Source organism: Pavona decussata, unplaced genomic scaffold (assembly GCF_977016875.1).
Source record: "Pavona decussata unplaced genomic scaffold, jaPavDecu1.1 SCAFFOLD_91, whole genome shotgun sequence".
Classification (NCBI taxonomy): domain Eukaryota; kingdom Metazoa; phylum Cnidaria; class Anthozoa; order Scleractinia; family Agariciidae; genus Pavona; species Pavona decussata.
Window position 1 is genome coordinate 1,135,001 of NW_028145508.1, and position 15,000 is coordinate 1,150,000.

Here is a 15,000-nt window from a genome sequence, read left to right on the forward strand (position 1 = left end):
GTTTTTTTTCGGTATATACTCCATGGGAGAATGCCATGGTTCCACCGGTATATATAATATATTATAATATATTCCATACTATAAACACCTTTACAGGACTATACACATAAAGGAGAATGCCATGGATGCACCGGTATAATATATTACACACCTTTACAGGGCTAAAAACACCTATAAAGAGATATACACACCTTTACAGGGCTATACACACTTTTACAGGGCTATACACACCTATAAAGAGATATACAGGGCTATACACACCTATAAAGGGATATACACACCTTTACAGGGATATACACACTTTTACAGGGCTATACACACCTATAAAAAGATATACACATCTTTACAGGGCTATACACACCTATAAAGTGCTATACAGGGCTATACACACCTATAAAGAGATATACACATCTTTACAGAGCTATACACACCTATACAGCGCTATACAGGGCTATACACAACTATAAAGACATATACACATCTTTACAAGGCTATACAGCGCTCTACAGGGCTATACACACCTATAAAGAGATATACACACCTTACACACTTTTACAGGGCTATACACACCTATAAAAAGATATACACACCTTTACAGGGTTATACACACCTATAAAGAGATATACACATCTTTACAAGGCTATACACACCTATACAGCGCTATACAGGGCTATACACAACTATAAAGACATATACACATCTTTACAAGGCTATACACACCTATACAGCGCTATACAGGGCTATACACACCTATAAAGAGATATACACACCTTTACAGGGCTATACACACTTTTACAGGGCTATACACACCTATAAAGAGATATACACACCTTTACAGGGCTATACACACCTATAAAGCGCTATACAGGGCTATACACACCTATAAAGGGATATACACACCTTTACAGGGCTATACACACTTTTACAGGGCTATACACACCTATAAAGAGATATACACCCCTTTTCATGGCTATACACACCTATACAGCGCTATACAGGGCCATACACACCTTAACAGGGCTATACACACTTTTACAGAGCTAGACACACCTATACAGCGCTATACAGGGGTATACACACCTATAAAGAGATATACACACCTTTACAGGGCTATGCACAGCTATAAAGTGATATACACACCTTTACAGAGATATACACACCTATACAGCGCTATACACAGCTATACAGGGCTATACCTGGATCTATAAAGAGATATACACACCTTTACAGGGCTATACACACCTATAAAGAGATATACACACCTTTACAGGTGCTATACACACCTATACAGCGCTATACAGGGCCATACACACCTTAACAGGGCTATACACACCTTTACAGAGCTATACACACAAATACAGCGCTATATAGGGCTATGCACACCTATAAAGTGACATACACACCTTTACAGAGCTATACACACCTATACAGCGCTATACACAGCTATACAGGGCTATACCTGGATCTATAAGGAGATATACACACCTTCACAGGGCTATACACACCTATAGAGAGATATACACACATTTACAGGGCTATACACACCTATACAGTGCTATACACAGCTATACAGTGCTATACAGAGCTATACAAGGCTATACACAGCCATACAGTGCAATACACAGCTTAATACAGGACCATACACAGCTATACAGGGCTATGCGTACCTTTACCGGGCTTTACACGCCTATACAGTGCTATACACACCTATACAGACCTATACAAGGCTATATACAGTTATACAGAGCTATACACAGCTATAGAGAGCTATACACAGCTACACAGAGCTAAACACAGCTATACAGGGCTATTCACAGCTATACGGAGCTATACACAGTTACACAGAGCTATACACAGTGTCGTGTAACCTGTCAGCGGACACGGGGTGTTGTGCACTGGAGATCGGGAAGTGTCAACCACAGTATAAAATTCAACAGCACAAGTTGACTCAACAGCATTTAATACGATCACCAACTCGTCTGAATTATTGTACACATGCGGTGAAAACTTAAAGGGGAAATTGCAATGTACAAGATTAAAAAGGGGGTCGAGACTAATTAAAAAAGAAGCAAAATTGGGGGAAAACGAAAACTGAATACAATAAGCTGAAACTTACGTCTGTTCCTAACTAAAGGGCTAAAGAAAGTCCAACGTTATGTAACTCCGAAAAAGATAAAACTGCTCTGAAACTCCGATGTTGCTCCGTAGATCTCCTAACTCCAACTCCACAAAAACTTAAGGGGCGTTCTCTGATAAGGGTACAATTGACGTGTACAGTTGTAAAACTAATTAGAAAACAGGAATGGCTACATTGGCTGGCAACGTAATTGATTGAAACTGTGAACAATAGTACATGGAAATAGGGGTGTAAAAACTTGATAAATCAAAACAAAACTAAGCTTAATTACGTAATCAAGTTCTCTTTGGTTAAATGTTCATTGTTCATCACACTCCTCGCCCAAGGATTCTTATCCTTGCTACTCATACTGTCTTGGCGTTTACTGCTGGTCTGGATCAGCTGTGTCGGTCAGGAGTAGAACTAGCTCCTTAATTGGTCTAAGGTAGGTTTTCCTTTCTCCATCTCTGACCACGTTTACTTTGACTTTCCTCACTATACCATCGTCGCTCCTCAGGACTTCTGACACTCGTCTTAGTGGCCAATCGTCACGGTGTTGTGATTCGTCTAGCACAAGAACGATATCTCCTACGCACAGGTCTCGCCGCGTCTCCGTCCACTTTTGCCGCGGCTGTAGGCTCTGCAAGTACTTTCTCCTCCACCTAGTCCAAAATTGTCGATCCGCAAGGAACTGGACTCGCCTCCATCGACAGTGAGCGTAGATATCTGTGCGCATGAACTGGCCTGAAGGGAGTCCGGCTGGGCATGTCTTCATAGTGAGCAACATCGCAGTGGACAGGGGCTGCGGGTCATTGACGTCAGAGGGCAGCGCTGCTATCGGCCTGGCGTTTACAATGGCCACCACTTCGGCCATCAGTGTCACCAGCAATTTGTGTGTAAGCTGACTCTGACCTAACTCAGTGAACATGGCATCCAATACACGGTGAATCGTATTAATCTGCCTCTCCCACACACCGCCAAAATGTGACGCATGGGGAGGGTTAAACTCCTACTTGCAACCGCACTCTGTTATGAACTTCTCCACTTTCTTCTCATCTAACTCGGATGCTGCTGCGTCAAGCTCTGTCTTAGCTCCAATGAAATTTGTACCCCGATCGCATCTGAGGAGTTTAGCATGGCCTCCTAATGCGAAGAGCCTCCTCAATGCACAGATAAAGGCACTGGAGTCCATAGCTTCTAAGACTTCCATGTGAATGGCTTTGCTGCTCTGGCACGTGAACACTAGGCCCCAACGCTTGGCGTTTACTCCTCCTCCTCTAGTCTTACGTGTTTGCACCGCCCAGGGGCCAAAGACATCAAATCCTACATTAGTAAAGGGGGGACAGACTTCGGTTCTATGTGACGGGAGGTCGGCCATACGCTGTTCTAGGTGTGGTCCTCTCAGTTATCTTCTTACATAGGACACAAGCTCCGACTACGTCATGGCCTCCAGTAAGCCAGAAACCTGCTTGTCTAATTGCACCTCCTGTGATCTGTCTCCCTTGGTGGTGTACCTCATGATGATAGAGTTTACCTATTAGCTGCGAGACATAGTGACACTTCGGTAGTACGATTGGGTGTTTTTTCATTATACTCCATCTGTGCTCTTCTTAATCTGCCTCCAACGTAGAGGATCCCTTGGCTGTCTAGAAACGGATCGAGACGGTACAGCTGCGAGCCTTTGAGAGCCTTCTTGGCGCTACTTTGGATTTCTCTCGGTAGCGCGTCGCTTAACAACCCACTGAACGCTTCTCTCTGCATGCTGTTGATTATGACGCGCAGGGCCTGATCCCATTCTTTGACTGTCGGGGGTCTGAGTTTGCCTTGTGTATTACGCGCTTTACTCCTGAGGTTAACTCTTTCTGCTTTAACGTCTCTCCAGTGTTTGAACTCTCTGACAACGACAATAACGTTAGCGACTGTTCGCTGCAGAGACTTAAGTGACGAAAATTTCTTGAGCCTCTCTGCTCCAAGGCCTGGTTCTTCCTCTTCGTGCGTATTTACACTGGCGCTGAACACTGCTTTTTGGACTTCAGGGTCGCTTGTGACGAGCGCGAACGTTTCATCGGTTGTGGGAGTTCTCTTCAGTTTGCGCAGGAATTCCGGGCCTAATAGCCAGCTCGTCTCCATTAGCTTGCTTGAGGGGACTCGGCGCATTGCTAGGTCTGCTGGGTTCAAATCAGTCTCCACATATCTCCACTGTTCCGGGGTAGACATGCTCCTAATCAGCTCGACTCGGTTGGCTACGCACACATAGAACCGTCAACTCTCATTGGTTATGTAGCCAGGTGTAGTATATCATGTCAGAGATCTTCAGATCGATTTCTTTTATAACTCTCTGGGCTGCTTGAACAGCTAGGACCGCTCCGCACAGTTCTAGACGCGGTATAGTCGTCGGATTTAATGGGGCGACTCTTGTTTTGCCGTAGACGAGAGCCATAGACACCTCGTTTGCTTCATTGAACTGGCGAAGGTAGACTGCGGCTCCAATAGCGTCCTGGCTTGCGTCGGAAAAGGCGCGTAACTCCGCTCTAGTCACGCTGCCGAAATCTTTAGGGCGGTAACAGCGATTCTGCAACTCTACGAGAGAGTCTCTCCAACGTGTCCACCGATTTATCATCGCGGTAGGGAGGGGGTCGTCCCAGGCTAGGGAGGTATTGTTCTCCTTTGTCCGTTCTCCCATATGGACAAGCTGCTGCAGTATTTTTCACCCTTTGAGCACAACAGGTACTGCAAAGCCGAGTGGATCGTACACGGAGTTGACGATGGACAATACTCCTCTCCTTGTGAACGGCTTCTCCGGCAAAGGGACCTTAAAGGTAAAGGCATCTGTCTCCAGGTCCCAGCACACCCCAAGCGAACGTTGAGCTGGCAAGCTGCTGTGGCGTAAATCCAGGTCACGCACCTCTTTTGCCCAATCTTCGGCCGGGAAGGCTTCCATGACCTCCACAGAATTAGAAACTACTTTGTGAAGTCGGAGGTTAGCTGTGGCTAGGGTAGCTTGCACACTCTTAACAAGGTCTGTCGCTCCTTGAGTAGATGGAAGCGAGGTCAAGCCATCATCGACGTAAAAGTTACGGCTAATGAACTTTTTGTCAATGGCTGTTCTGCGTAGGCCGTAGGTAGCGACTGCGGGACTGGGTCCATTGCCAAATAAGTGTACATTCATCTGATATTTTATAATGGGCTTTGACGGATCGTTACCTTCGAACCATAGGAAACGAAGGAAGTCTCCATGGGATGGATCAACATAGAATGAATGAAACATTTGCTCGATGTCACACATTACTGCTATATTCTCCTTGCAAAAACCAATGAGGTTATTCATCAGGTCAGGGCCTGGTAAAAGTACTTAGTTCAATGAAATTCCTTCAAACTCGCAACTGGAATCAAATACGACGCGAATGGTGCGCTGTGTATTGTGACAAGTCGACAAAATGTGTAGAGGCGCGGATAATTTAACTAACAGACATCATGATTGTGATAAAAATTTGCATGCAAGTGGCGACACTTTCGTTCAACAATGACCCACGAACGCTCTATTAACCTGACGATACTTAAAACAGTTATAAAGCTAAGAGAGAACAGACAGACCTTCTCTTCTTGACATTGCCAATGAATTTTCCGATCACACCAGTAACGGAAAGCGAAATTTCAAATTTTTTAAACGATATGATATTGCACATGCAGTAAATATCCGCCACTCCCTCATTACCCCTCACCATCTTCCTCTAATTTTTGGTATAACTTAACGGCAGCTCCGAGAAAATCCTTGGATTTCTGGATTATTTATAATTAAGGTTGATGTCAGTAGTACTACAGTGGGGGATATTCCAATGTATTGGTGGTAAATTTAAAGAACTGATAAAAGGAGCTCTTGAAGATGGTTGCAATTACTAATTCGTAGGAACTAGATAAATCCCGGCCTGGGTTCCTGCAGGTGAGGGCATTATTGGTAGTGGTCCTGAGTTATAACTTAGTCGTATAGTCATAGTTTTTTCTGTCTTTAGCTATTTTGGTTTAGCACCTCAATGCTCATGGTTGGTCGTTCTTCTTCTTTCAAAGCCATAGCAGGATGGGCTGCTGAAATTGGCTAGAACACAGCTCATTGGTTCCCACCCAGATTTCGTTTAAATTTTTGCACTTTCCGGTTGTATTAGTACTTGCTTGGTTAAGCATTAAGAGTACCTAAAGTACTACCTAAGTGGTGCAGGGACCTCAACTAGTGCAAGAACCTTTAGTAGTACAAGCGCTATAGCTGTTTATAGTCCTGTATAGCTGCGTATACCGCTGTATAGCTATATATAGCACTGTATAACTGCGTATAGCCCTGCATAGCTGTGTATAGCACTGTATAGGTGTATATAGCACTGTATAGCTGCATATATAGCGCTGTATAGCTGTGTATAGCACTATATAGGTGTATATAGCTCTGTATAGCTGCGTATAGCCCTGCATAGCTGTGTATAGCCCTGTATACCTGTGTATAGCTCTCTCTATATAGCTGTGTATAACTGTGTATAGCTCTCTATAGCTATCTATACCTCGTATAGCTTTGTATAGCCTTGTCTAGGTCTGTATAGGTGTGTATAGCACTGAATAGGTGTGTAAAGCCCGGTAAAGGTATGTATAGTCCTGTATAGCTGTGTATGGTCCTGTATAGCTGTGTATAGCCTTGTATAGCTCTGTATAGCACTGTGTAACTGTGTATAGCAATGTATAGGTGTGTATAGCTCTGTAAAGGTGTGTATAGTCCCGTGTAGCTTTGTATGGTCCTGTATAGATGTGTATTGCACTGTATAGCTGTGTAAGCCTTGTATATAGTCGTGTGTAGCTCTGTATAGCCCTGCATAGCGCTGAATAGGTGTGTATAACCCTGTATACTGTGTATAGCCTTGTATAGCTCTGTATAGCCCTGTATAGGTGTGTATAGCCCTGTACAGGAGTGTATAACCCTGTATAGCTGTCTATAGCACTGTACAGCTTTGCATAGCCTTGTATAGCTGTGTATGGTCCTGTATAGCTATGTATTGCACTGTATAGCTGTGCATAGCCATGTATAGGAGTGTATAACCCTGTAAAGGTGTGTATAGTCCTTTAAAGGTGTGTATAGCGCTGAATAGCTGTGTATAGCGCTGTATAGGTGTGTTTATCTCTGTTTAGGTGTGTAGAGCCCTGTAAAGGTGTGTATATTTCTTTATAGGTGTGTATAACCCTGTATAGCTGTGTATAGCGCTGTACAGGTGTGTATAGCTCTTTAAAAGTGTGTATATCTCTTTATAGGTGTGTATAGCGCTGTATAGGTGTGTATAGCCCTGTAAAGGTGTGTATATCTCTTTATAGGTGTGTATAGCCCTGTAAAACTGTATATAGCGCTGTATAGGTGTGTATAGCCCTGTAAAGGTGTGTATATCTCTTTATAGATGTGTATAGCCCTTTACAGCTGTGTATAGCGCTGTATAGGTTTGTATAGCTCTGTAAAGGTGTGTATATCCCTTTATAGGTGTGTATAGTGCTGTATAGCTGTGTATAGCGCTGTATAGGTGTGTATATCTCTTTATAGGTGTGTATAGCCCTGTATAACTGTTTATAGCGCTCTATAGGTGTGTATAGCTCTTTAAAGGTGTTTATATCTCTTTATAGGTGTGTATAGCGCTATATAGGTGTGTATAGCACTGCAAAGGTGTATATATCTCTTTATAGGTGTGTATAGCCCTGTAAAGCTGTATATAGCGCTCTATAGGTGTGTATAGCCCTGTAAAGGTGTGTATATCTCTTTATAGATGTGTATAGCCCTTTATAGCTGTGTACAGCGCTGTATAGGTGTGTATAGCCCTGTAAAGGTGTGTATATCCCTTTATAGGTGTGTATAGTGCTGTATAGCTGTGTATAGCGCTGTATAGGTGTGTACATCTCTTTATAGGTGTGTATAGCCCTGCATAGCTGTGTATAGCGCTGTATAGGTGTGTATAGCCCTGTAAAGGTGTATATATCTCTCTATAGGTGTGTATAGCCCTGTAAAGGTGTGTGATATATTATACTGGTGCATCCATGGCATTCTCCTATATGTGTATAGCCCTGTAAAGGTGTTTATAGTATGGAATATATTATAATATATTATATATACCGGTGGAACCATGGCATTCTCCCATGGAGTATATACCTTTTTTTCCTTCTCCATTATGGGGTGGGGTCGATGGAGTTTTCGTCTAATCGATCGCGGGCTCATAAACAGACAGCAAGATGGCGGATCGCGGAGGGAGATATTCGAAAACACGAAATCTTTCGAACCGTATTGAAATTAGCTGACATTTCTTCTTAGGAATCTCATATAAATATCTTGCGTTATGTTTGGGTCTCTCTTCGAAACCGAAGCAGAGGAAACCCCGCATGACATAGGTACAAAGTCCCAGTCAAGAGTTTCGAAACTTCAGTGCCCGCCTGGGCCAAGAGGAAAGACGCGAATCTGTGGCCTGCAGAATCAAGGCGCCACGTGCTATTTGAACTCCCTGCTGCAGACCTTATTCTTTACTCCAGAATTTCGAGGTACCTATTCTTTGCTGTCGTATTCATGAATAAGCATTACCTGGTAATTGTAATTGATGTATTTGCATCCGTCAATCCTTATTCCTGGATCCTTAATAAGCTTTTATGTAATAAGGTGAACTTCATCATTAACTCCTCCATTAATAGCCAGCCTTTGGGCAGAGTAATTCACTTCCCTTCCCTCCAACCCCCTCTCCCAACCCCTCATCACAAAATTGAGGACAAAGGGCAAATTATAGCTAGGTCAAGGAGGGAAAGTTGGAGTGAAATGCAACGAGTAAGCCAAATTGGAAGTACTGCAAGTACTTTTCATGGTAAAAGGAAATATGTAGAAATGAGATTAGGTAGGAAAACAGTCTTTTTATGCTCTATGCAAAGGTCAATGGATGGCATGTAAATGGTTAAAAATTAGCTTGACAAATGCATGGTGCCTCAGCTTCTTGGTGAACTGGTAAACTCATGTGTAAGGCCCAGTATCTTTCTTCTATCTTCCACTTGTAATTTCAGGTCACCACATTTTACCCAACAAACTTGCATGAAAATGCAGACTGAGTCTACATCTGCTTTATAGAACATGCAGCAACATGCAAAAAATCTTACTGACCATTCAACCGTGTAGACTTTGAATTTCAGTATGAACTTTTTGCTTGTTAGTTTTCCCTGTACATTGGTTTATGACCTGTGAACACATCTTCAGGTCTTCTAAACCGACATAAGAACATATAAACCAATTGATCATGACTGCCCCTGATTTCTCCTACAGATGGCATTTTCCAGCTTGGGGCAGAAGATCTTAGACATGAGCAAAGTGGTGATACAGGTTCAAAAGTGAGCATTTTTAGTTGTAGTAGATTAACTACATATTGGAATTACTTGTTACTCTTTAGAATGTTCAGTGATGTCAGTTTGGGAGTAATGTCAGCTGCCACTTTGGCATAAAGTGGCATAAGACAGAACCAACCTCATCCGCCTTCACTGACTTAGGTCTGAATTTGAGTGTCACAAAATGATAGTTTTTTTGTAAACAAAATGTAAAAATGAATTCTCTTATTTGCTTGAAATTTGCAAATGTGGGCAATTTAGATTTCCATAAATTTGCCAAACCTGACATACCAAAGATGTAGAACTCTGATATGACCCAGGGCGCTTTCTGTGTACATGCTGGACTGAAGATACAATCATTATGATAGTTTCAAAAATTCTACACCAAGCAGTTACTGAAGCGCCTGTACCAGGGAAATGTTACGCTGACTGCCATGCCAACCTTGTCCCCCGTACTAACTTCCTGCTCTTCTTCCTGTTGACTCTAAATCCTACACTGGGAGACAAATCCTGGATATTTTTGGATCACAAAAGTTTATTTGAATGGTAGAAGTTTTTCAAAATCCAAGGTAATTTTCTTCACAACAACACCTCACGAGGTTATCTTATGCCAGGCACTACTTCTGTCTTATGTCACTTTATGCCAAAGACCACAAAATTTGTGCACCAGTATGTAGAGCAATTTGGAAACCCAATGCATGCCAAAGATCTTCGGTGTAACCTACAAAAATTGCAGCCTGGAATGTGACCGGCTGACATGGTCTGTGGGTGTTGCGGTTGATATATACTTTTTGATTATCAGATAATGATTTTTAAATATTTTATCATTGATCAGGTAAGGGTGATACCACTTCAACTCCAGAAACTGTTTGCCAAGCTACTTCTTTTAGATCAAGACAGCGTCAATACAACTGACTTAACAGACAGTTTTGGATGGTCAGGAAATGAGGTGAGTAGCCCAATATTTTGTTTTCTCCTCCCAGCCAATCACGATGATGATACTTTTTAAACTATATGGCATTAATATTTAATAAAATTATGAATCATTTTAACCCTTAACCCTTATAAATCATTTTAACCCTTTAAGGCCTAACAGTGATCAGCATCAAATTTCTCCTTGTATTATCAATGCTTATTCAATTCCCGAGGACATGAGATTTTTTAATAACTTCTCCCCAGTACTTTTATAAGAAAAGTATGGTGACAAGATAGGATAATTTTTTCTTTAAAGGGTCAATAGAAAATGTTAAAGGGTTTATAGAATCCTCATCATAACTTGAACCCCCAGGTGGCCTTATCTATATTTTTAACAACTTGAACCAAAAACCTCCTTTCCTGCAGCTTCAAACTCTGGATTACTTGAATTATTAATTTTTCAATGTGTTTTCCTTGGTGAATCAGTCTGTTAGGATTCAACTTTGTTATCGCTTTTGTTAGAGTTTTCAGCAACATGATGTCCAAGAACTAAACAGAATCTTGTTCAATGCTCTGGAATCTTCCCTTGTTGGCACACCTGGTGAAGGATTGATCAAAAAGCTTTATCATGGAACCTCAGTAACAAAGGTATAGAGACGTGATCTTCAGTGTTTGAGTCCTGAATGTCACCTTTTGGAAAAGTCTTCATAAAATTGTACTGTCCAGTGATAAAATGTGATAAAAAATGATAAAATTGACTTTATTTACTTGGGGCAGATTCAGCAATGTTACAAACTAATATATGATAGAAACTCATAGAATTTGTTTTCATTTATCAGATTGAATGTCAGTGTACCTTTCAGACATTGTTATAGTTGCCATTATTGTCATGTCTGCCGACCCTTGGTTATTTTTCTCATCAATCAGCTGACTAATGAAACCACATACAATCATGTAACAATTTGATTATTTGTTGTATTAATTTGATTGCCAGGTCATTTGCCATGAATGCGGTCACGCAAGTGAAAGAGAGGTACTTAATAGAAATTGATATCAATTTTAATGACCAGTAACTTACAATTTTCATTTTGAACTTGTAGAAGTCTCACTGGGTAATAACTGTTTAGCATCCCTTCTTGAATAGTTGTCGCTGGAAGGTGACCTGTAGGTAAAGGTAGACTGAAGTAAAGTCGCACTCACATGCCTAAGTTGCCCACAGAGCTGGAGCTTAACCTGGTTTCTCTAACATAAAGCAACTAGAAGTATTGCTTCCCCCTGGATGGGATTCTAGTCCAATGCAGGGTTATTTTCAGCAGTATATCGCCATTATCCATTTATACACCTGGGTGAAGAGAGACAATGTGGAGTATAGGTTCTTGTCAAAGGAAATAAACCTGTAATGCATTTTTGGTAATAAATTTTTTATCTAATAAAATGGTATTGATGTATTATCATTTTTAGGAAGACTACCTTGATCTTCCCTTGATCCTCTCTGGATGCAGTGGACTGGAACAGAGCCTGTTAATGAGTTACGTTGCCATGGAGACATTGGAGGGAGCCAATCAGTACAAATGTGGCTCATGTCACAAGCATGTTAATGCTTCAAAGGTTTGTGTTGAGTTACTGCAGTCATGTTCCTATCATTGATGTCTTAGTTTCTTTTTTCACTTGCTGGTGAACTAGCTAGAGATACAGTTTATTTCAGACAATGTAGCAAAATTGGCAATAAAAGATGAATTTCTTGACACGGAAGCACAATGTATAATGTAATGTTTAAAACACAAGCAGCAGTGTTTTATCGGGATTTAAAACCCTGAGGGGCAGCCGAGTGGTTTTAGACCCGATGAAACACGTGCTGCAAGTTTTTTTGAATGGCTTCAAAAACATTCCTGGAAGAGCGTGTGTCAAGAGAGTTCATAACAAATTATGATGCTTTTGTGAACATTGAAAATTAACATACGAGAAAAACATTAAACACCGCATACCAATAAGGAGGAGGTTTGATCGGGTTTTAAAACCACTGCACGTGATGTTTTATTGACCATTTGATAGGTCAATGGACTTATGAATTATTAATGAGTTTTTGAAGCGTTATTGACCAACTGTGAGGTCAAGATGGCTCGATATTGGCTAAGTTCTTCGTCTTGGTCCATAAAAACACAAAACAAAAAAAGAAAAAAAAAGAACAAGGCCAGTATCCAGCCACCTTGTTATGGCTTTACCTTCAAGTTAAAACTATGTTAAGGTCTCACATGACTGGCTTGCAACCCTTCTAAAAAACAATTATATAATGAGCAACAGAACAGTAACCCCAACTCTAAAAGGCAATAGCGTACACAATAAACAATATTATTACAAATTAATGAGAGCTGCTGCACTACTGATCATTTCCTTTATCGTCAGAACTTTTGGATTCTCAGTTGTTTCTTTTTTAGTGGACATTTCATCTTATTTAGGGAAAGTTTGATTGTAAACTAAGGGATGAATTTATATACACATGTAGGCTTTTGTAAACTGTTGTAATTTTTAAATAACTGTAAATATTGTGTCACCAGGGTTCCAAACTAAGGTCCCTTCCTCCAGTCCTGACATTTTCATTGCTGAGGTTTGACTATGATTTTCAGCGAGGTGAAAGGTTCAAGGTAAATGTTTTCAATAAATCATTTAAGTGTTATTTTTTTTCATTTTCATCCCACTTCACACCCCTCAACTCCCCTAACTTCCTACAGTGTACGTCACTTAATCTCCTTCCTTCCATTCTTTTCTTCTATCCATTCTTCCTTCCTTCCTTCCTTCCTTCCTTCCTTCCTTCCTTCCTTCCTTCCTTCCTTCCTTCCTTCCTTCCTTCCTTCCTTCCTTCCTTCCTTCCTTCCTTCCTTCCCTCCTTCCTCCTTTTGTTTCTAATCCTTCCTTCTGACTCCTCACTCCCTCCCCCTCGTCCTTCATCCCTCATCCCCCCATTTGTTCCTCTCTCTTCCTTTCTCACTCACCTCCTTCCTTCCTTCATTTCTCAATCCATCCCATCCTTTTCCTCCTTAGTTCCCTCCTTGCTACTGCCCTCACTTCCTACCCGTCTTCCCTTACCACACCTATCCTAACCTCTCTCTTCCTTCGTTCCTTTCTCCCCTCCTTCCTCCCTCACCCCTTGTCTCCTTCTTTTATCCTCCCCGTCTCCCTCCCTCCTCCATCACTAATATAGAGAATATTGTTTTAGCCCAAAATTCATTCTTATCTCTGGAATGTAAATTAACATTAATATAATTAATTATATTGTATTTTTTGTATTCCAGGAGACCAAAAGATATTCCTTTCCAACAGCACTGAGTATGAAAGACTTCTGTGAATCAAACGATGAACTACAAAATCAAGACTATGAGTTGTTTTCTGTGGTAATTCATGGGTAGGTGTCTGATTATTTAAGACTAAAAGATTTAAGTCAATTGTGAACACACAACTAGATTGATGTGGATTATCCTATTGTGTACTCATATTTTTCATTTCTCAGTGGTAGCTGTTATGGAGGACATTACCATGCTTACATCCGTGATGTGGGGGGACTCGGAACTTGGTTTGCACCCGTAAGTAGAATTGAAAAATAATTGCCTTTAGTTATTTCCTGCAGCTCTTCAGTTTTTGCATAGTTAATTGAGGGACTGGTTATGAAACCTTGCCATGAAAACAATGATGCTGCATAAATATATTATTATTTGTTGGAAAGGCACCGACCATGCCCATTCCTCAAAGCCAAAAATGCTAACAAACGCATAAAACAAAGAAATTTGTCAGGCTTCATGTAACCATTGCCTTTTATTAACTATAATGTTGTTTGTACAATAGTTCATGTTCAAGCTGGCAGACCATGTGCAAGGTTTCGCATCATGTCGCTAGGGTGTAAAAATTATTATATTTTATGTATGAGTCAGGAAGTGTGATAGAAAATGTTGAAGAAATTAATCTGAGTATGCTTCTTGGTTTCATTTAGGTAGGACTGAGATGATAAGTGTGACATGTGAAAAAGTGATAAAGATATTAAATTATGGAAATTTTCTGTTGTTTCGTCTCCAAGAATAAGGAACAAGTGAAAATTGTCCAAGAGCATGAGGATGGCAAGGAGGATATCATTAACTGTGGTCACCCTGTAGAGTTGATTTCTACTTTACTGAGGAAGCTTGGCGGTGCGGCGTCAGTCAATCAGTTATGTCAGGTAAAATCAGATTCTACCTTCTATAACTTATACCTCTCAATGCCACATAATGTAAAAGTGGCATCACCATTTTGACTACCCTCTTTCCATGAAATGATTCTCAATCCATCACAGCTTCCATCTCAGTACTATCTTACTGTTTGACTTGGTAAAATATCACAAGACTTGTTAAGTATGTACCTATTTGTACATCTTCATAGAGAAAAGTGTTATATACTAATATGTACAATGTACTAAGATTTTGAGTGCTAATTTTCACGTGTCAAGTCCAATGTGTGTATCACAAACAGCAAAGTTTTCACCTAAGTTTAATGTATGCTTTTTCATGAATTATTTTTATTTTATTATTGTTATTATTATTATTATTGTTATTATTAATATTATTATTATTATTATT

At 40.7% G+C, this 15,000-nt stretch overlaps 4 protein-coding genes across 5 annotated transcripts in view; 1 reads left to right on the forward strand and 3 right to left on the reverse strand.

Annotated features, from left to right (window-relative positions):
• Positions 1–3,125: 3,125 nt before the first annotated feature.
• LOC146474117 (uncharacterized) lies at positions 3,126–4,333 on the reverse strand. Its single transcript, XM_085117301.1, has 2 exons — positions 3,688–4,333; positions 3,126–3,439 (listed from the first exon to the last, which is right to left on the reverse strand). Exons 1-2 carry the CDS (start codon positions 4,331–4,333, stop codon positions 3,126–3,128), a joined length of 960 nt encoding a protein of 319 aa, XP_084973427.1.
• Positions 4,334–4,385: 52 nt separating this feature from the next.
• Positions 4,386–4,736, reverse strand: LOC146474118 (uncharacterized). Its single transcript, XM_085117302.1, has one exon. It carries the CDS (start codon positions 4,734–4,736, stop codon positions 4,386–4,388), a length of 351 nt encoding a protein of 116 aa, XP_084973428.1.
• Positions 4,737–4,823: 87 nt separating this feature from the next.
• Positions 4,824–5,402, reverse strand: LOC146474119 (uncharacterized). The gene has a single exon (XM_085117303.1). The coding sequence runs from the start codon at positions 5,400–5,402 to the stop codon at positions 4,824–4,826; it is 579 nt and encodes a 192-aa protein (XP_084973429.1).
• Positions 5,403–8,354: 2,952 nt separating this feature from the next.
• LOC146474120 (ubiquitin carboxyl-terminal hydrolase 40-like) overlaps positions 8,355–15,000 on the forward strand; it is a 60,676-nt gene continuing 54,030 nt past the window's right edge. For both annotated transcript variants that reach the window (XM_085117396.1, XM_085117397.1), the window contains exons 1-10: positions 8,355–8,662; positions 9,426–9,490; positions 10,320–10,433; positions 10,922–11,047; positions 11,394–11,432; positions 11,861–12,007; positions 12,955–13,041; positions 13,690–13,799; positions 13,905–13,977; positions 14,466–14,603. In XM_085117396.1, coding sequence (XP_084973522.1) covers positions 8,464–8,662; positions 9,426–9,490; positions 10,320–10,433; positions 10,922–11,047; positions 11,394–11,432; positions 11,861–12,007; positions 12,955–13,041; positions 13,690–13,799; positions 13,905–13,977; positions 14,466–14,603 — 1,098 coding nt within the window. In that variant the 5' untranslated portion in view covers positions 8,355–8,463. The remainder of the gene's footprint in view (positions 8,663–9,425; positions 9,491–10,319; positions 10,434–10,921; positions 11,048–11,393; positions 11,433–11,860; positions 12,008–12,954; positions 13,042–13,689; positions 13,800–13,904; positions 13,978–14,465; positions 14,604–15,000) is intronic.

Coding starts and splice junctions, on each gene's coding strand:
- LOC146474118 (XM_085117302.1), bottom strand. CDS start 4,736: ATGATAAATCGGTGGACACGTTGGAGAGACTCTCTCGTAGAGTTGCAG.
- LOC146474119 (XM_085117303.1), bottom strand. CDS start 5,402: ATGTGTGACATCGAGCAAATGTTTCATTCATTCTATGTTGATCCATCC.
- LOC146474117 (XM_085117301.1), bottom strand. CDS start 4,333: ATGTCTACCCCGGAACAGTGGAGATATGTGGAGACTGATTTGAACCCA. Junction 3,440..3,687: donor TAATGAAAAAACACCCAATC/GTACTACCGAAG, acceptor TTACTAATGTAG/GATTTGATGTCTTTGGCCCC.